The 20,962-nt window shown below is 34.1% G+C and overlaps 1 protein-coding gene across 3 annotated transcripts in view; it reads left to right on the forward strand.

The window, feature by feature from the left end:
* The window catches only part of LOC140445973 (uncharacterized), a 151,897-nt gene that overhangs the window by 118,732 nt on the left and 12,203 nt on the right, over positions 1–20,962 (forward strand). For all 3 annotated transcript variants that reach the window (XM_072538443.1, XM_072538444.1, XM_072538445.1), the window contains exons 2-8: positions 10,139–10,235; positions 15,549–16,141; positions 16,199–16,700; positions 16,751–16,921; positions 17,052–17,266; positions 17,416–17,639; positions 20,686–20,754. In XM_072538443.1, the coding sequence (XP_072394544.1) occupies positions 10,139–10,235; positions 15,549–16,141; positions 16,199–16,700; positions 16,751–16,921; positions 17,052–17,266; positions 17,416–17,639; positions 20,686–20,754 (1,871 nt within the window). The remainder of the gene's footprint in view (positions 1–10,138; positions 10,236–15,548; positions 16,142–16,198; positions 16,701–16,750; positions 16,922–17,051; positions 17,267–17,415; positions 17,640–20,685; positions 20,755–20,962) is intronic.

The raw sequence follows: 20,962 nt of genomic DNA on the forward strand, positions 1-20,962 counted from the left end.
TAGGCCAATACTTGTATCTTATTTATACATCTGATATCTCAACAACCAACTTAACTTCGCTGACGATATTGCGATAATATTATTGGATAAACATCCTCTAGTTTGCATCAGAAAAACTCCAGAATCACTTTTATTTGCTTCAAGATTGACTTCACAAGAGGAAGATTATAGTGAAACACTGAGAAATCTCAGAAAAGCAACAAATAAATATCAAAACCCAATAAATAAACTTGCTCATTGGCAAAAATGAATAATTGGCACTAGAGAACAAGCGAATAATATACATATACAGGGTATTCCAAGATATTTTTAACAACCTATAATACAGGAAGTAATAAATATTTTTTTTAATTGAGAAATATCAATGGGGCCTACAATACGATCAATTGATATATACATGAGATCTTTGACGTCATCACTGGCGCTGTGACGTCATTACAATGGAAAAAATTAAATGGGTCATGGGGGTGAAGATTAGGTCAAACGAAAGGCTTTTTATCCCAAATTCAATGTTGTACCAGAATAAGAGTATTAATGTTAATAAATACGCTTAATTTTCAATTTAATGACGCATTTATCATCTCCAAATTAACCTGAAACTAGCATATTTTTATAGTTTTTAAAAAATTCGCAAGAAAAGCAAGTTGTCCTTGAGATTGTATTTAAATAATTTTTTGACAATTACAAATAGTTACAGCTAATGACATTTCTTGTGTTCACCCACTAATGCGTTCATTGTAGTTTTAAAACAGAATTTTGAAATATCGTGGGTTCAAATAGTAATAAAAAATCCTTTCCTATAAATACTTAATAAATATTTAGATAGGATGTTAATATATGATGAATGTAAGAAACATGCTCGAAATGCTCAAGCCTTATATACGAAAGGTTTTCCCGAAAGAACAACACCGTCTTATGTAAGTTTTGATATGGTTAAGGAGAAGATGTAGCAACATTCATTTCCGAACGGTAAATATAGAGGTCATTTCAAACCAATACATACCGAACAAAACTTGGTGAATGTTTTAGTATATGTATAAATTGCGCCAACTTTTCGAAACCATCAAGAAAAGGAAAACGGCGTATCTAGGTCACATCATGCGAAATGAAAAATACCAGTTCCTCCAACTTATAATCGAGGGTAAAATTGAAGGCAAGAGAGGAATGGGACGCAAGAAAATGTCCTGGCTCCGAAACATAAGGCAATGGACAGGGATTAACGACATACAATATCTGATACATATTGCAAGAAATAGAGAATTAATGGAAAATGTGATCGCTAACATCCATTAGTAGATTTGCATCTAAAGAAGAAGAGATAAATTGCGAACCACCGATTTGGATCTAAGACTAACCTTCATCGCCATAATGCAAGTGATGCTGCAAGATACTCATTACTTTTTAACTAGAATTTTGTGGATGATGAGGCTCCTTTCCATAATAATGGGATTGTAAATTTGCTTTTACACTAGTTCGTGAATTAATGTTTGGTGTGGGTTATTTAATTGGCGTTTAATAGATCCATATTTTTTTGAAGAATATTTGAATGGTTAGAGATATCTGAATTTTCTGAAAAATTCAGCTATCTACCTTTGTTACTGGAGGATATTTCCTTACGCGAAAGAGGAGTTATAGTGTAGCAACAAGATTACGCACTCCCATATAACAGCGGCATTATAATTAATTGTATTAATGCCATATTTCCAAAAAGATGGATTGGAACTAACGGACCCGTCCAATGGCCTACAAGGCCTGTGCTATCAAACTTAGATTTTTTGTAAGGACTTTTTAAAAGGAATCGTTTATAACAAAGAACCTATAGATGTAGACGATTTAAAAACTAAAATAAGACAAGTGTGTAATAGACAAGAAATACAGAAAACTTAATTGGAAAATGGGAAATGCTAAAATTGTGAAAAATAGCACGGAAGTGTCAACAAATTTGCAATCATTACGTGATGCAAGCAAAGTTGCACTGGGGATACTGAGAATAAAACAAAGAGCACAAGAATTTCGACAAAGTGGGAAGATGATTAAACAATGACAGTTGTGAGACACAATCTCCCAGCAGCGCCGGGAGTACACGAGTGCATAACACTTTGTTGGTATCTATACTTGAATTCATAAACAGCAGCATTTTATCGCGATTTCAAGGTTATTACCTATCATCAAAACGGCGCAGGTGGCTAAAAACTCAAATCCAGAGACCGAAAAGGTGCATGTGTATACTTTTTGGCGCAACATTTTCTTTTTATTTATGTATGTCTCCTTTTAAAGTTCTTTTTGTGGAAATATTTAGTTTTTTTAATCTGAGGAGGGACGTAGATTAAAACTTGGTGTCAAAAAGGGCAATAAATATATCAATACAATGTAGAAATTGTGCATTTGAATATTATCAACCACATTCATTTTCATATATTTAACTCTTTATATTTAAAATTTAAAACATTAAAAGCTTTTTAACATATTTTATGTATTTTTAAAAACATTTGTTTAATATTCAACACTTCTAGTAAAAAGATAATAATAACACTTCTTTGTCAACCATTTTCCATCCACTCCTGAATGTAGGTCTCTCCCAATTGCTTCCATCTTTCTCTATCTTGCGCCAATCTAATCCACTGTTTGCCTGCCACTGTTCTTATGTCATCTACCCATCTTTTTTGAGGTCTTCCCGTGCTTCTTGTTGTCGTCCTTGGTCTCCATTCTAGAATTCTCCGTGTCCACCTGTTGTCATTATATCTGGCTACGTGACCTGCCCAGCGCCATTTCATTTTTGCAATTTCTTCCACAATATCCCTAATCTTCGTTCAACGTCTTATCTCGGTGTTTCTAATCTTGTCTCTTAGTGATATTCCAAGCATGATTCGTTCCATTGCTCTTTGCGTTGTTTCTAATTTTTTAGCAGATTTTTTGGTAAGGGCTACTGTCTCCAAGCTGTAAGTACAAACTGGTAGTATGCATGTGTTATACACCTTTTTCTTTAAGTTTACAGGAATGGAGGTGTTTTTCAAGATATATGCTAATTTGCCGAAAGCGCCCCATGCCAGTTGTGTTCTTCTTTTAATTTCAGCATCTTGATTTGGTTTTCCTAGTTTGATAACATGACCTAGATATACATAATGTTCAACATTTTCTATGGTATGATTTTGTATTGTTATATTTGTCTGGTCTCGGCTCAGTATTTTTGTTTTGCTGTAGTTCATTTTTAAGCCTACCGCTCCTGAAACTGCATTTAATTGTTGTAACAACGTTGTAGTTCTTGGATATTATCGGCTATTAAAACTATGTCATCTGCGAATCGCAAGTGGTTTAAGTATGCTCCGTCGACGTTGACACCCTTATTGTTCCATTCTAGTTTCTTAAAAATGTCTTCTAGAGCAAGGGTAAATAGTTTGGGAGAGATGGTGTCTCCTTGTCTTACTCCCCGTTGTAGTCTTATGGGATTAGTTTTTGTGCTTTCGTCCAGCTTTATCTGCATGGTAGCATTTTCATATATGTTTTTAATTATGTTAGTGTATCTTGAATCTATACGTGCATTTTCTAGAGATTCAAGCACTGCCCATAATTCGATGGAATCGAATACTTTATGGAAATCGACGAACGCCATATGAATTGGAACATTATACTCGATGCATTTTTCTATCAGTGTTCTTACGGTGTGCAAGTGGTCTATGGTACTAAAATGTTTTCTGAATCCAGCCTGCTCGATAGGTTGATAGAAATCGAGCTTATGTGTTAGGCGGTTGGTTATGATTTTAGTTAGTAATTTATACAGATGTGAGAGCAAGGATATTGGTCGGTAATTCTCGATGTTTGCTTTGTCTCCTTTCTTGAATAGTAAAATGACTTCGGAGTTGTACCATTCTTGAGGAATCTTTCCTTCATCAATTACTTTATTAAATAAAATATTTAATACCTGTTCTATTTTTCTTTCACCGATTTTCAACATTTCGACTGTAATTTTATCCTCTCCCGGACATTTATTCGTTTTTAGTTGATTTAGGGCCATTCTTATTTCATAGTCGGTTATGTCCGGTATTTCTTCTGAGCCGGTGTTAATTATTATTGTTCGTTCAGTACGTCGTTGTTGTGGTTGTGTATTTGCCGAGTATAATTTATTTAGTGTAGAATTTTTCAATGGCCTCGCTTATTTCCTTTCTGTCTCGGACGGTGACGTTTTTCTCATTTTTTATTTCTATGATTTTACTTGTGCCGTTTGAGTTTTTTGCTTTGAGTACTTTCATATTGCAGTTATCTTGTATTATATTTTTTATTAGATTGTTAGTATAGTTTCTATGATCGTTCCTAATTTCTTTCTTCACGTTTTTGTTTAAACTTTTGAAGCTGTCCGAAGTTCGATCTGTTCTGTTTCGTCTTTCTTTTAGTAATTTAATTGTATTAGGTTGAAGTTTAGATGTTTTGGCTTCTAAAGATAATAATAACACAACCTTCAAGAAATATATTTTGAGCGATTTGCCACACGACTTTTCTACTCCAATTGTTTAGATAGCAGAAGACTACAAGATTGTTAATCTTCGGGACACTTTATCTGTAAGAAGAAGCATCATACTATTTTACATATAGATAATTTACACAAATCTCACTGCATAATTGGTAATCTGGTAGGAACAGGGATTTCCAAATCGATCAACCTCAGGTTTCAAGTTATCTTACTCCATTCACAAACTCCAACACAATCTCTGAAAATTTTTCAGTAGATGAAAATTCAGCAGTCCTCTTAGCACTCTCTATGAGTGATCAATCGTATTTTCACTATCAGAAAATATTCAGCATTGTGTTTGAATCCTGCTGTGGCTGGTTATAAAAAAGATAAAAACCTACGAGGAATTGTGCTTTCCTCGTAAGATAAACTAATTGTTCTGAAGCTATTTTCTTGTGGCATTTTTAAAATAATTACTATTTAAATGGGAATAAGCAACAATTAAAGGTTAACGTACGTTTATTGACGTTTCAATTTCCACTTCTCAAAGTCGGAAATCGTTCTCAAAGTATTTTGAGAACGATTTCCGAAGTGGAAATTGAAACGTCAATAAACGTACGTTAACCTTTAATTGTTGCTTATTCCCATTTAAATAGTAATTACTTTATAAACTAATTGGAACTAACTTTAACTTTTTTCCTATTTCATTTTTGTTCTTCTTGCTGATTTGCCTTGTTACTTCACTTTAACTCAGACTCAAACGGCATAATTAATTAACTGCTATTATCAGACATTTCTGATAATATCTTTCCCAGCCTGTACCGACCAGGTATATGTGCTGCAAACACCCAATATTTCTCTCTGCTCCCTAGATTAAGAATGACCCCAGAAAAAAAATTTCTTCTCAACGAGAATTAATGGAAAATCCCGCTGAGTGAATTATTTTTTTAACACGTAGTAAAAAAATTTACCAATCGTTGCTCTATCTTTATTCAGAAATCCGCAATTATTTTAAAATTTCTATAGGCGGAACAGAGAAAAAATGAATTGAAGAGCAAAACAGTAATTAAAACATCTTTTAAACACTTTTATTAGAATTTAATATATATAAAAATTTTTGTATAGACAATTTTATATATAAAATTATAAAATACTTCCATTTTCAATAGTATTTTCTAAGGAGCCTCGTAGTGCAATAACGAATCTAAAAAAAATCAAAAAGGAAGTTCTGTCGACCAGCAATAACCATGATTTTTCTCAAATTTTTTGAACGAGTAGATTCTTGTAGAAGCTGTTGAAAAATTACTTACACTTATTTAAATTTATTAGATTATCCAGGAAGTACGAAAGAGTATAACGGAGTATACAGGACAATGAGAAACTTTAAATTTTGCTTTAAAAAACTTAGGAGGGTGAATTGGCGCCTTCTGTTTAGAGTTTAGGTTGATGCCATTTTTGAGGCAGTCCGTGTTTAAGACTACAAGTTCTTGTGATTAGTTTTGTCGTTATTGCTATATAATAGGGGGTTAAAAGTAAAAAATAGCACACTCACCTCTGTAACTCTAAAATAACACTATCAGAGCCTCTACGTTAGTACTATGGACTTACACATGGAAATGGAAGCTACTTAACGCCAGGCTTTGCCAATATTCAGTTTTCCCAAATATAAAAGGAAAGGAAGAAGAGAAATGAAGAGATTTAAAAAAAGTTAATAGGTTTTAGTGTATATGCAAAACTATTCATAGTATTTGGTTTATAATAAATTTTTAACTTAGATTTTAAACTTTTAACCCCTCATATATCCAGTGGCGGATCCAGCGTTATTAATGAAAGATAACTGAAAATGAATAATTTTTATATAGAATTTAAAAAATATAAATCACTTGGTTTGAGAGGAGGTATAACGTTCCGTTGTAAAAGAAACTTCTAGTCGTTTATTTCCTTGATTTCTTTACGCCGATAACTGCGCCGTCGCGAGAGCTGACAACCAGCGAATGTAGGACTTCGCTCGTTGTTCGAAGGGAATGGAAATACAAAGAAGCACGTTGACCGTTGTAAGAGTTTTCTTTTTAAGTGTAAAGAAAAATTAAAGAAAACTTAATAAAGTTCTCCAATTTAATAAAGAGTAATGGAGTTCTGTGGGTGATTAATGGATTGAGAGTACATTACAACCGCCAACTTTCATTACTTCTGCTTACTGTCATGTAATTTTCTTCATTCTCTTTCTCTTACTATTCACATATTATGGTTTCTGTAAGGCATGAAAATATGTCTAATTTTCCCTCTGATTATCAAGTGGCCACTCTCCAGTATTGCCTGTTAGCTAGCCTTCAAACTTTGTTTTTTTTTGTTCCTTTCATGTCTCACTTTGACATTCCGAACATCCGTTCATTGGTGTACCAAGGCACAGGTTATAGTTTTACATAGCGGTACACCAAAGTATCTCTCATTTTTAATCAATTTCATACATTTGTGCTCCTCCAGAGTGCCCTAAACACAAATTTTGTTACAGGGGGCAGATCGCCCCCACCGTTCTCCTTTGGATCCGCTGCTGCATATGTCATATATCAATTACGACAAAATTTATCAGTTATCATACTCGTTTACAAGTACTTTTAACTCATAAAATAAATTGGAAGCTATTGGTCATTACTTTGGGAACACCCTGTAAATTTTATTTTAAACTCATTTATCAAACTATTTCATGCTTTCAAATAGTGTAACATTCATATCTATAAAAATTTCGTGAGTTTATTGTAAACATTAATATATTTTAAAAGTGACAGTGTTGAATGGATTATGTGTTATGTAAACTGGTCATGTATAATTTAGATTTTTAAAATAGATTATTCTTTCGTTGGAGAATATTTCGCACTTTGTTTTTTTTTTAATAGAACAAATGTTTTGTTTCTGTGAGTGTTGAAGTTTCAATATGTGAGTCCACTAGATTTTAAATAGTAAGGATAAAGAATTTTCCATAATAATAGTATTGTAACGGTTTTTGCAGAATCTACTTCGTTTTATGTTGAAAATAGACACAAAGGATCGTTGGTAATGGTAACAAATAACCCGAAACGTTCTCTAAACTGTCAGATAAACTAACCCTATATTTTGTTTTTTGTCTAATGTGTATAATTTACTCCACTCTTCTTTTTTTATCTTTATAACATTTCTAATCGTTATATACACCACAGATTATAAAGTATATCTATGTACCCTTTATATGTATTCTATGGTATATCCATAGATTACCAATTGGTCGTTAACAGAGAATAGCACCAAGAGCATGGATAACATCCCAATACATGCAAGTGCCTCCTTTACTTTTAGTTAGAACAAAAGTTAAAACAAAGAGATTTGCTGACTGAAGTCGTCATCATCATCATCATTATACGTGCCTTTATCCCTATGCGGGTTCACCTTCCCTAATTATATTTCTCGATAAGTTTCTATTTTGGGTCATACCAATATTAATTACTTTACCGACGTGTCCTGACTAAACACCTGGCCCCAGGTCTTCTTTGATTTTCCTCTCCTACTGCTCCCAGGAATCTGCAGACCAGCAAATCTTCGTATTGGATCATTAATGTCTCGACTTTGAACATAGCCAAACCATCTTAACTTATGCCCTCTCGTTTTGGCATCAATTAGTGCCACTTATATACTTCTTCTAATATTTTTTTTTTAGCCCTTTTTCTATCCGAATTGTCGAATAAAGGCCTCTCCCATTTCTCGCCATTCATCCCTGTTGTGTGCTAGGCGCTTCCACATTGGTCCTGCGACTCTTTTGATATCGTCGCTCCAGCGCATTTGAGGTCTTCCTCTTGGTCTCTTCGCATCGTACGGTCGCCAGTTTCCGACTTCTTTGTTCCAACTACCATCTTCGAGACGTTCGTTGTGTCCAGCCCATTTCCATTTTAATTTAGCTGCTTGTTTCGCGGCGTCCCTTATTTTTGTTTTGTTCCGGATTGCTTCGTTCGTTTGCCGATCTATTAGTGAGATACCAAGCATCTGTCGTTCCATGGCTCGCTGAGTTTTTCGAATCTTGTCCATGTTCTTTTTTGTGAATGTCCAGGTTTGAGCTCCGTAAGTGAGAACGGGAAGGATACAAGAATCGAACACTTTGGTTCGAAGGTTTTGGGGTATCTTTTTGTCTTTCAGTATGTATGAGAGTTTTCCAAATGCGGCCCATCCCATTCTTACTCGTCTGCTTATTTCGGTAGTTTGGTTTTCTTTGTTTACCTTGATATTCTGACTCAGATATATGTATTCTTCTACATGTTCCACTTTTGTTCCTTGGATGGTTATCGTCGGTTGATCATCTTTATTCGACATTAGCTTAGTTTTACTCAGATTCATTTTCAGTCCTTTTTTTATGGATTCCGTATGAAGCTCATCGATCATCGTCTTCAGTTCTTTCCAGTTGTCGGCTATTAGTACTACGTTATCTGCATATCTTAGATAGTTTGAATACTTTCCGTTTATCGACAGTCCCTTCGTTTCCTAATTTAGTGATTTAAAGATGTCTTCAAGTGCGGCAGTAAATAGTTTTGGAGATATGGTGTCTCCCTGTCTTACTCCTCGGTTATTGGCCTCGTTTTCATTCTGTTATCCATCGTGACTACCATTTCAGCGTGTTGGTATATATTATGTATTAATATCCTATATCTAGAATCTATTCTGCTGTTGACCAGTGCTTCCTCAATAGCCCATAATTCTATGCTGTCAAAAGCTTTCTCGTAGTCTATAAATGCTAAACAGATTGGTAAATTGTATTCGTTAACTTTTTCTATTAGGACCTTTAGTGTGTGAAGAATATACTTCTTCTAATATACTTATTCTGAATTTTACCCTTTTTTGTCACTCAACTTATCATCTAAGAATTCTCATTTCCGCCACATGCATTCGTTACTGCTCTTTGTTTTTAACTGTATACCATTCAGTTCCGTCCATGATAGCTGATCTTATAGCTGTTTTACAGCATTTTCCCTTCTGTTTTATTGGAGTTTTTCTGTCGCACAACACACCATTCTCGTCCTTCTACTTCATTCATCCAATCCTAATTCTACTGCATGCATCTCCATTTATTTCACGATGACTCTGTAATACCGATTTTTACTACTTTAAACTATTACTTTTCACAATATTTACACTATCCATTTTATTTGTATTAACTCCATCTTTAAATGGACGTTGCAAATATTCTGTTTTTGTCATATTAAATTTGAAACCTTTTTCCTCAAGAACTTATCTCTACTGTTCCAGCGTTCTTGTTCTAAGTCGCTTTCACTATTTTCTACTAACACTACGTCATCAGCATACAGTAAGTACCAGGGAATGTTACCTTGTAGTTATTGTGTAGGTACCAACTACACTACACCAATTGTGTATTATGCTTTTGCTATGAAGTAAACAAAGATATAAACAAAATACAAAATTTCTTTTACGATAAACTGCTAAGTATTATTGATGTTTTGACCACTTAGTGGTCTGGAAGTTTCTCCCAGATAAAAATTGACTGGACATGCTTAGACCAACAAAGTCTGTGTACAATAAAATTTTATGTTAAATTTATTTTTTTTTTCATTTAATGCTTCGTTAAGAACCCTTTTGATTACTGTCCTCTAAAAGAGAACCCAAATACAAATTTAGGACGACTAAACAATACTAATATCAGGATAATAATTGTTTCAGGCAGCCTTCACAGTTTGTTGGTACAGGTCAGGGATTTGGAACGTCTCCTCAACCGTTCATTGTTGGACACATTCCACCAGTGAGGCTTAAAAATCAAGTAAGTACATGTGATTAGTAACAAAACATAGCTGGACTTTGCTTATAATATACAGTGGAAAAAATTTAATAGAGATATAAAAACAACTTTGATGAAAAAAATCAACAAAGAAGGGAAAATAGCAGACGGAAGAGCACAGTGTTCAGATTATTTATAAAGTCATGTTATTTGTTTTTATTTTAATGGACTAGGTCGTTTTAACACTGTTATGTGTTCTCAATATCTCAACAACAAATTTAGATTATTCCATATTGCTGTTATGATTTACTGATTTCGAGTTCTAAGTTTATGTTCTTCACTTCATTTGTAGTCTTGTTCTATTTATATATAGAATATTCTAGAAATATTTATTATATAACAAGTTTGTTTCTGTGTTCTCTCTCTCTCTCTCTCTCTCTCTCTCTATAAACAATTCTGCTTGATCATTATTGGATTGACACTTGTGTACTTTCACTTTTTACGCTATCATAAGATTTTTCGAAGGTTTGATGATGTATCTCTTCATTAATTAATAATTTTTATGATATTCAAAGGAACTTCTTTATTATTTAAAAATGGAGTACATCCGTCAAACGATTTCTTCAAGCCGATCAAAATTCGAAAAGTTTCTTCTACGTCTTCTACTTCTTCTTCTTTTTATGTAGATATGACTCTGTTTTTCAATATGCCTCCAATAAGTTGCCGATTCATCGTTTTCGTGGTCTTCCTACTGATCTTCTTCCTATTCGCTATGTGCAAGTTCCGAAGAGCAACACCCAGTGGCACAAATCAGCGAAGGTGTTAGCACCATTAATTTTTTAGTCTTATATTAGCTGTAAGTAAAGTGACTTAAACTTGTTTATTTAATACAATAATTATGGTAATATATATCAATAATTAACTTGGAACAATTTTGAATTTATTTTTAACTGGAAAAATTATATTTTTTACGGTTAGATTTCATTATTTGACATTTCAGATTGAGGATATGAGGTTATTAAAAGGTAAACATTGTATGTAGTAAATAAAATTAATTATTCAATTTCAGTATTTCCAGTAAAATAAGGCAAAAAAGGGGGCAAACCTCGGAATGAAAGATAATAAGCTGAAAATTTGCATACGTCTTTATTTTGATGGTATAAAACTTACCTCAAAAGTCTCATATAATCACGTGTCCGCGACTTAAGATATTAAAGGTCAAAGGTCACGAAAATGAGTTTTCGGCAAATATCTCGTTTCCCTTACACTTTATGACATTTAAGGTGGTAAGAAAAATTGTAGAATGGAAAATTCTCTTCAATTTTTGTCTGAAGTACTTTTATATACCTTCAACCCTTCTTAAGATAGAGCGCAAAGAGTGGGGGACCGCTTACACATTATGGCTCAAGTATCGTTGTTGTATTTGAGGGTTACTCAGACTACACTAAGAACATTAAAGCAATGGAACAACTTAGAAGAACTGCCGGTATTTCAAAATCTTACGAACTCCGTTTTGATGAAACAATGAATGTGCCTATCAGCCAAGAACAAGAGAAGATATTGATTTGCTAGTTATCTTGATAGGAAGAGCTCAATCACATCAACAAGAAATTTTTTTTTTTTTTAATTGGTAAGGGTAATGCGGAGACAAAATTATATTCATCGAAAAGTTTTGATAAATACCCTCATTCTAAGAAACACATCTTATTTTTACACGCGTTTAGTGGATGTGATACGACTTCTGCGATTTATAGGAAAGGTAAAATATCGTTTATTAAAATTTTCGAAAAAAATCACCACTTACATCAGTCACCTCAACTATTTCAACAAAAAAACTGCTCTGTACAAGAATTATTTGAAAATGGAGTACCTACGTATTTTCGTAGCAGCGTATAATGCTCCAACATCAGAAGACGATATAGACTCTTTTCGATACACCCAGTTCATCAAATCAACAAGACTCAACAAACCAGTGCAGTTATCAAGTCTTCCACCTTCAAGTGCAGCAGCTCATCAGCATATCATTCGTGTCTATTATCAGACCCAAATTTGGTTGGGAAATGATTTAGAACCCCAAGAATTCGGCTGGGTAATGCAAAATGAATTTCTGGAACTAATAACAACATTATTACCGCCAGCAATAGAAGAACTGCTGAATACAATATTTTGCAATTGCAAGAAAGGTTGTGGTTCTAATTGCGGATGCAGGAAATCAGGATTGCAATGTACTTTAATTTGTGGGCAGTGAAATGGACAATCATGTCTAAACGCTTCATCAACTTCAGATGATTTCAATGAAGAAAGTGAATATGCACCTGATATTCTTGAATATTTTTATTCTGATACTTTAATAAACGAGAATGATGATGATGTATCCGATATTGAGCAGTCAGAGGAAGAAGAAAAAGAAGAAGAAGACGATGAAGAAGAAAATTAATACAAAAATATTAACCATACATAATAAAAGAATATATATTATATTTGTAACTTTTAAAAATCGATTATTGGATTAATAAATAAATATATAATTTAAAAAAATAATAAATATGATTTTTTCAATATTTAATTAAATATAAAAATGATTATTGTTGAATTCTGCACTTGATCTTAATTTATCATATATACAGCTGTTAAAAATATCATTAAAGTTCATTTGAAATATTTCATTTAATATTTATTGTATGTTTGTTAAAAATAAAATAAATATTATATAAAAAATATATATTTTATAATTAATATCTATAAATATAGTTTATTAAATAATAATAATAGTATTTTAAGTGAATAATTAACTATATAACTTATTATTTATTGAATCCTACTGGTTGACTTCGCGTTACCGTATACACAGGTAAGCGGTCCCCCACTCTTTGCGCTCTATCTTAAGAAGGGTTGAAGGTACATATAAGTACTTCAGACAAAAATTGAAGAGAATTTTCCATTCTACAATTTTTCTTACCACCTTAAATGTCATAAAGTGTAAGGGAAACGAGATATTTGCAGAAAACTCATTTTCGTGACCTTTGACCTTAAATATCTTAAGTCGCGGACACGTGATTATATGAGACTTTTGAGGTAAGTTTTATACCATCAAAATAAAGACGTATGCAAATTTTCAGCTTATTATCTTTCATTCCGAGATTGCATCCTTATTTTACCGGACTATATTACTATAAAAATGGATGCCATAATAAAAACTGAATTCCAGAAAATAAATCGTAAAATACCTTTTCAACCAACTATCATATCCACTGTAAAATACAATTAATAATTGCATACCACATCAATATTTTGGAGCGACATTAACGCCCGATTTCATAATGATAACCTAAAGTATCCTTTTTAGCTAATGTTCATTTTAGACTAAATTGCATAACCGTATCTTTTTTCAATTCAAACCTTTCAAAGAAACATACATCACAGTGGTTTAAATAATTAATTATTTTCCTGTCAACTTTTGGGTTGCGTAATCCGAACCCGAAGAAATATTTATCATTTTCTTTTAATTTGAAAAAAAAAATAAAATTGTAAAAAAACTTGAACCAACATTAATTGACCATGATTATTATTAAAATTTACACTTTAAAGTAAACTTTAATTTAATGTTCACTACAAACTTATTAAGAGATCGGGCGTAAGAATGCAGAAATTATGTTATGTTAGTTACTTCTGGTTTATTACGATATAAATCCACTTTTCTCGTTGCATTAATTTGTGCTTAGAAGTTGGAAACCGATATAACTTGAATTTACTATATTTTGTTGTATTTTTACAATTTATAACACATCATTTGCAAAATCCCATTTTCTTCAATAACTTTTTATGAACTATACTAACAAAGTTGCAAGATTTTACCGCTGCACGCGTACGATCGTTTCTCGTATCCTCTTCAAGTACATGCATACAGCGAATTGAAGAACCGTCTTTTGCTGTCTTTACTACTCTATTTATTGTCATTTGGCTGAGATGATCGTTTTGTTTCTTTTTCAATTTCTTAAACTATCCCATAATTTTTTACCATCAAGAAGTATTTTCATCTCTGCTGTATCTAACAATCTTTTTATCGTGTTTGTGTCAGGTTGTGTTTCTGCCGCATTTGTCATTATTGGTCTGATGACTGTTTTGTAGATTCCACCTTTAATTTCTTTCCCAATATTTTTATTTCTCGATATTGTTTCATTAAGGCAACCTGCGGCTCTGTTTGCTCTATTCACTTGATCTTCCATTTCTGTTTTAAGCTAGCTAGATAATGTGATGCCTAGATATTTAAACTCCATCACTTGTTCTACTTTCTGACCTTCCAGCTCCAATTTACATTTGGTTTGGTTTTTCTCCCATTTGGTATTCTTTTTTAGTTTTTACTTTTTTTATTATTTCATCGACAATTAGGTTGAACAAAAGAGGACCAGGAAATCTTCCTGTAATATTAAATTGTCAGTTTTAACAGAATCAGTTATTTTTCGTCTACTTTTACTTTTATTGTGTTGTTTTGGTAGATATTATTGATCGTTTTGATTATTCCTAGAGGTATCTCTCTTGCGTATAATAAGTGGATAACGTATTTTAATTTGACTTGATAAAATGCCTTCTTAAAGTCCACAAACATAGATATTCCGATTTTTTGTATTCTTATGATTTCTCTTGCACTTGCCTTATTATAAATATAGCGTCGGTGCATGATGTTCCTGACGTAAAACCTTGTTGTTATTCTGCTACTGTTATAATTTCATTAAGTAAATTTGTTATCACTTTGGTTGTTAATTTTAGTGTTGTGCTTAATAAAGGAATTCCTTCTCTCTTCTTTTTTTCACACTTTGTCTTCACTTTCCAATGGAGTTTTTTATTTTGATATGTTAGTGGTCGTTACTTTCCTTTTTTCAAGTGATCTGTTCCTGCGTTAAGTATATTATTTTTGAGCTTCCTTCGACGTTATCGTTTTCTATTTTATTCTCAGCAATCTTCTCTGATAGGTTGGTTATAACATTATCTATTATATATCTTTGTCCACGGGTATTATTGAATGTGTACATGTATAGGTCCTTGTGGTCAAAAAATGTGGAAAAACTGGTATATTATAATGTAAGGATTTGTCGATATTTTCTTTTACGCCGAATTTAGCATCGATACATGAACTTCCAGTTGAAATAATATTCTTATTAAAAATGCAATATAATATTTCAGCAATTCATTTGGTACCCATCTTTATCTGAACCTTTTTTGAAATCCCTCTTAACTTCTTCGTTTGTCGTTATTTCTGCTGTTTCCGTTTCAATGTCATTTGTTGCCCTTCTGTATACATATTTGTGTTTTTTACGATATCTTGTTTTTAGAGTAAATATTTTTTTATTGTTTCAGCCAATACAGAAAAAAATGGATCCTCCAGCATGCGTTCAGAACGCCATGATGACCAAAGACAAGAAACCTTTCACCTATACCCCCGGAGGAATAGACCTCTCCGAAGCTCGTTCGCCTCGACTTCAACGAAGAATCGAGAGAAACGCTAATTTGGGTGGAGTTGGTGACATACCCCACAACCCTGCCCCTCATCCCCCAATCACAGGCCCTCTTCCGCCATCCGCCTTGGCAGCGATGCGCCCTCAACCGCAGGTGCAAGTATTTCCTTCAGGTCCTCCACCGCCAGCGCCCATGCGAGGTGGAGTACCTCCTCCACCACCTCCACCTAAGCAAGGAATTCCTCCTCCACCTCCTCCACCTAGCTGTCCATTACCTACTCAAAAAGTACAGACCTCTGATAATCAGGTTCTAGAAAGGCCTGATATGACTAAAATTATCCCAGATAACCCAATGGCGATGTTGAGAAAAACTGGAGGGCCGCAACCAAGAAGAAGCCTGGTTGATCAAATATTTGAGGAAAGTGGAAAGAGTGCTCCAGAGCCTAGAACTCCACCGGTCCAAAGCCAGCAACAATTTCAACCTCCACAACAGCGGTAAGTTTTTGGAAATAATCGGTTTATTTTAAAAATTATGGTTCATTAAAATTGTAGAATTCAGTCTGGAGGGACACCAATCTCACCTGTACCACAACAAACATACAAACCTTCGATACCGCAGCAACAACAGCAGTACCAACCACAGGCTCAACCACAATACCAACAACCACAGTATCAACCTCCGGTTCAGCAAACTACTCCACCCAGAGAGCAATATTCTAGACCTAGCTATCCAGAGCCTGTGAAAGAGCAACCAAGATATCAACCACCGGTAATAGAAAGGCAACCATCAGCACCCCAGAATAACGGACAACAAGAAGTGAAAACAAGCACTGCACATTTGGGATCTTTGTATATTCCTCCCATAAATCAACAGCAACAAAAACGTATAGTATCGCCTCCCTCGCCTCCTGAAAGAAATCTGGACTCCCCAGGCATACAGACACCTCCTCTTAGAGAGGCTCCCAGACCTTGGCAAACGAAAAAGCCCCAAGACGAGGTGCCTACCTGGGCAAAGAGAGAAAACCAGATCCCTAATAATGTAGACGAAGCAAGGGTAAGTTAATATTTATTACGTTAATATATATTTTAAAGTATACTTTGCAGAAAATTTCGCCTCCTGCTTCCCAGCAACAACAACAGAGGTGGCCACAACCCCAAGCTCAGGGAAATCCTCAACCTTCCTTTCAACAGCAACAGTATGAACAACCCAAATATAATCAACAGCAGTTTCAACAAGCATATGCCAGCAGACCAGATGCGACTCAACATCAACAGGTACATTCTCATATAAATTTTTACCTATTTTTAATGTCTTCCCTTATAGGACCAATCCTTTATATAAAAATATGTTTCTCTATAAATAGTTTAATTATTTTAATGTACCAAAATTCTTGTCCTATTTCAGCCAATAGGAATTCGTATAGATATCCGTACCAAACCACAAGCACCATACCAAGATCAGACAGAATTGGAAAATAGACCTAACGTGGTTTACGTCACTCAACCGTTGGTGTTGCAGCATCCTGGTGCAGCTCCGCAGAGGCAACAAGTCCCAAACAATCAAGGAGGGGCAAGGGTTGTGCCAGTACAAGTTGAAGGAACTAGGGCTGGAAATGAAAGGTAAGAGAGCAAACTTGTTATGTAGTCGTCTTTCCCTATTTCATTCTTGCCTGTATTTTTTTCTTTGCTTTATTACTTAATTATTATTTTAGAAAAAATTGATTTTGTGTCTATTCTTCTTCTTTTCATGATTGTTTTGTTTTTTACAGGGTTTTAAATAGACAGCAGAGTTGGGGAAGCAACCCCGTGCAATCCAATTCGTTCAAAATCATCCAAAAATTCACCAACACAGACGGTGAAGATGAATATGATAACGTACCCATTACTGAACACTCACCCAAGTATACACAGAACTTCCAACAGCCTGTTGATCAGATGAGACGAATGAAAGTGAACGACGGGGAACAAAGTATTGCAAATACTTTCAAACAAGGTAAAAGCACGACCTGATAATATTTATCTACAGATTTATCATGTAATTGTTTAGTTTCTATCTATTCTTATTTCAATGATGAACCGGATGACCAACTAAGAAAGACGTAAAGAGAAGAGACGTTTTTATTAAAAGCACAAGTTTGAATACTGTTCACAACAGAGCAATAAAAATTATGCACAAAAATTACAAAACAAATATCACGATTAAAATGCAGTCAGACGAATAAAAATCAAAAAACAAATCGAGGACTAAAACAATAAAAGGCAACATGGTGCAAAGTGTGTCGTATAGTATTAGTATAGCCTTTAACAACACTTGTCTTTATATGGTCTTTGATTAAGCGTTTAAGATATAATAGACCTGCGACTTAAGAAAACCCCACGAAATAGAGTCTAACAGGGTCAAATCGCAGTATCTCAATGGCACATTGCACAGTTCACAGTCCATATCATCAAATTCAGGCCAAAATAAGTTGGTAATCATCGACCTATAGCGCTGGCCGTTGACGGTGGTCAACGTCCGTCTCAAAGAAAATGGACCGATAACGCCGCTGCCGCAAATCCACACCAAACCGTGACTTTGTCGGGATTCATCGGACGATCTAGAATCTCACCTCGATTGGTATCGTCCCAAATTTGAAAATTCTGTTTTGTTAACAATCATTGATCCAAAAATCGGATGGAATGGTAAATACTCATCGTTGAATATGATTTTTTTCGATGAAAATTGGGGTCAGTTTCCAACTGCTCCAGAGTCCATTCAGCGAACACACGTCCTTGTCTATGAAAAACCGAGTTCTTGTGAGCGACGTGAAATCGACTGCCTCGGCTTCTCTTATACAATCTCAAGGAGAGCGGTGATGTTTTCTGTAGATCTTGCATTTCGTCGACGTACGGGTATTGTTAGATTGTTTACTGAACTAATAGACTTAAATTTATTCTCTGCTTGGTAGAACGATTACCTTCATCAACCTGTATGAGTCCACTGCTGGACACAGATCTTCCCCAGCTCTTTTCATATATCTCTGTCTTATGTGGCTTGTATCTAGTTACTGCTAACACGCTTCAGTTTATCAGTCCATCTGGTTTGTGGGCGTCTTCCGCTCCGCAGTGCTTCTTGTCTTGGTCTCCACTTGACAGGACGATTATGGTGATCGTAAAATATACGTAGCGCAAGGAACGTTGTCTAAACAGAACACCCATTTTGATAAAACAATTTGATCATTTTCACGTGTTTTTGTACGCTATATACCTCCATCGGGATTTGGAAAAGTGGGCTAAATAGACAACAGCCAATTTGACTTGACAGATGTAGCTTCAACAATATGGCCGCTAACACTGTTAAAGTTGGGACCTCCCTACTTGAGGACCCGTTATATATCCTATAGATTAAAGTTGCCACCACTCATTAGCGGATTCATCGGATTTTGTTAAGGTTCATTCCCCCGATCTATAGGTAAAAACTAAGACTAGCAGCGTCCTATAAAATCTCAATCTTATTTTTAAGATGAGCGTTTCTTCTGATATATTTTTCCAATTCATCTGTGTACCCAGATAGATGAATTGTCTTAAACCTTTGAAGATTTTGCATTTGAAATGAAATCTGAATTATCATTTGCAGATATTTCTTGTCTATGCTCTGTGTTTTACTTTAATTTATAAGCAGCTCCATCTCTTCTGCTGCCGCTATTAAGTTTGTCCTATGGTTCATGCCCTGGTTATTGTTATGATGACTATATCTTCTGGGTATGCTTAAAACTATATTCCTCTGTTGTTTAGGGAACGAGCTATGTGGAAGAGCTGTCATCTTTTCTAAGTCCTCGATTTGTTTCAGTTAACACGTCGTTCTGATTTTTTACAGTAGATATCAACTTTTATGTCGACATTTTTATCACTTCATCATTTTACAAACTTGGTCTTACGATGTTGTCATGAGCTGCAATAAAGTCAACAAATGGGTATAATGATTTACTTGATTAAACAAATTTGCATATATATCTACAACATTTTGTTTTAATTTAGAGATGAATTTCCACGATGAAGAAAACCCGAGATACAGAGGGGGCCATATTCCTTCAAAGGTTTTCAAAATGTTGGATGAAAGTGGTAAAAGTAATTTATTTTAAGGTGGTGGTAAATTATTGTACTAATATTATATAGTATGGTGGTGGAGACATAAGCTGACAAATAAATGGAAATCAGTGGGATAGACATATACGAGGATGTATTTTATTCTTAGCCATCTTGCAAAGAGTTTCCTCATGTCCAACTTGACGTGAATTATATGATCGGTGCGTTCATACGAAGTCTTTAAAGCCTCAGATATTTATTTTAGCCTAATTGAAGAAGAAACAGATCCCGATCTATCTTCATCTTTAATGAAAAACACTTCTGAAGCTTTCAATCAAATTTTTAACGATCGCATACGCAGCACTTTGCGTTACTAGCGTGACCTATTTTTTGTAGATACCAAGATCAAAATTTACCTTTTGCATAAATATTGACCACTCCTAAACGCTAACCACCAACCGATTGTATTTTATGTTTAAAAGTAAAGTAAAAAGAATATTTTAAATTTTTATTGCTATATATATTCGTAAACTTGAAAATTTAGGACGGCGTATAATTGTTTGTAATATTTCTGCTAAAAAATTAAAAATAAACACGAGGTTTTGGCGCTGCTCCGTGCATCTTGGGGCTGCAGTGGCACCCACTTTAGCCACACTATTGCTTTAAATACAGATATTTGATGATAATTGAATACTTCAATACGATTTTTAGTTTCACAATTTTGATCTACACCCTTTTTTTAAATTTTATTAAGCATCTCTAACCAATACGGGTCTAACCTCTGATAATGGTCTAACCTAAATAGATATTAATACACCCTCGTATAGAAGCTATGCCAAAAAAGCGATACATAGGTACAAAGATGTTTGAAAATATCTTTATTACCTTCATGCGAAGAGAGAGTAGTAGGAAACAAATAATGAAAATAATATATACACTAGTTGATCATTTCTATGAACTATTTATTTTTTCAGTGCCTCGTGGACCCCAACAACAGCAGTCTAAAGGACCCCAAGTTCGGAATATTCCTATTCAAATTGAAGGTATGCAACTTATATTACATTTAGAAATTTAGGTTTAAGACTGAACTAAACATATACGCTAAAAATACAGTTGATATTTACTGAATCTATTTGTTTTACATTTCATAAATGAATCGTAAATGCAGTTAATTTAAATCACGTGGGGGAAACTTGTAAGACATAGCTGGTTTATAGCATCAACAATAAGATAACTGTGCTAGCTAAGATA

Source organism: Diabrotica undecimpunctata, chromosome 7 (genome assembly GCF_040954645.1).
Source record: "Diabrotica undecimpunctata isolate CICGRU chromosome 7, icDiaUnde3, whole genome shotgun sequence".
NCBI lineage: Eukaryota > Metazoa > Arthropoda > Insecta > Coleoptera > Chrysomelidae > Diabrotica > Diabrotica undecimpunctata.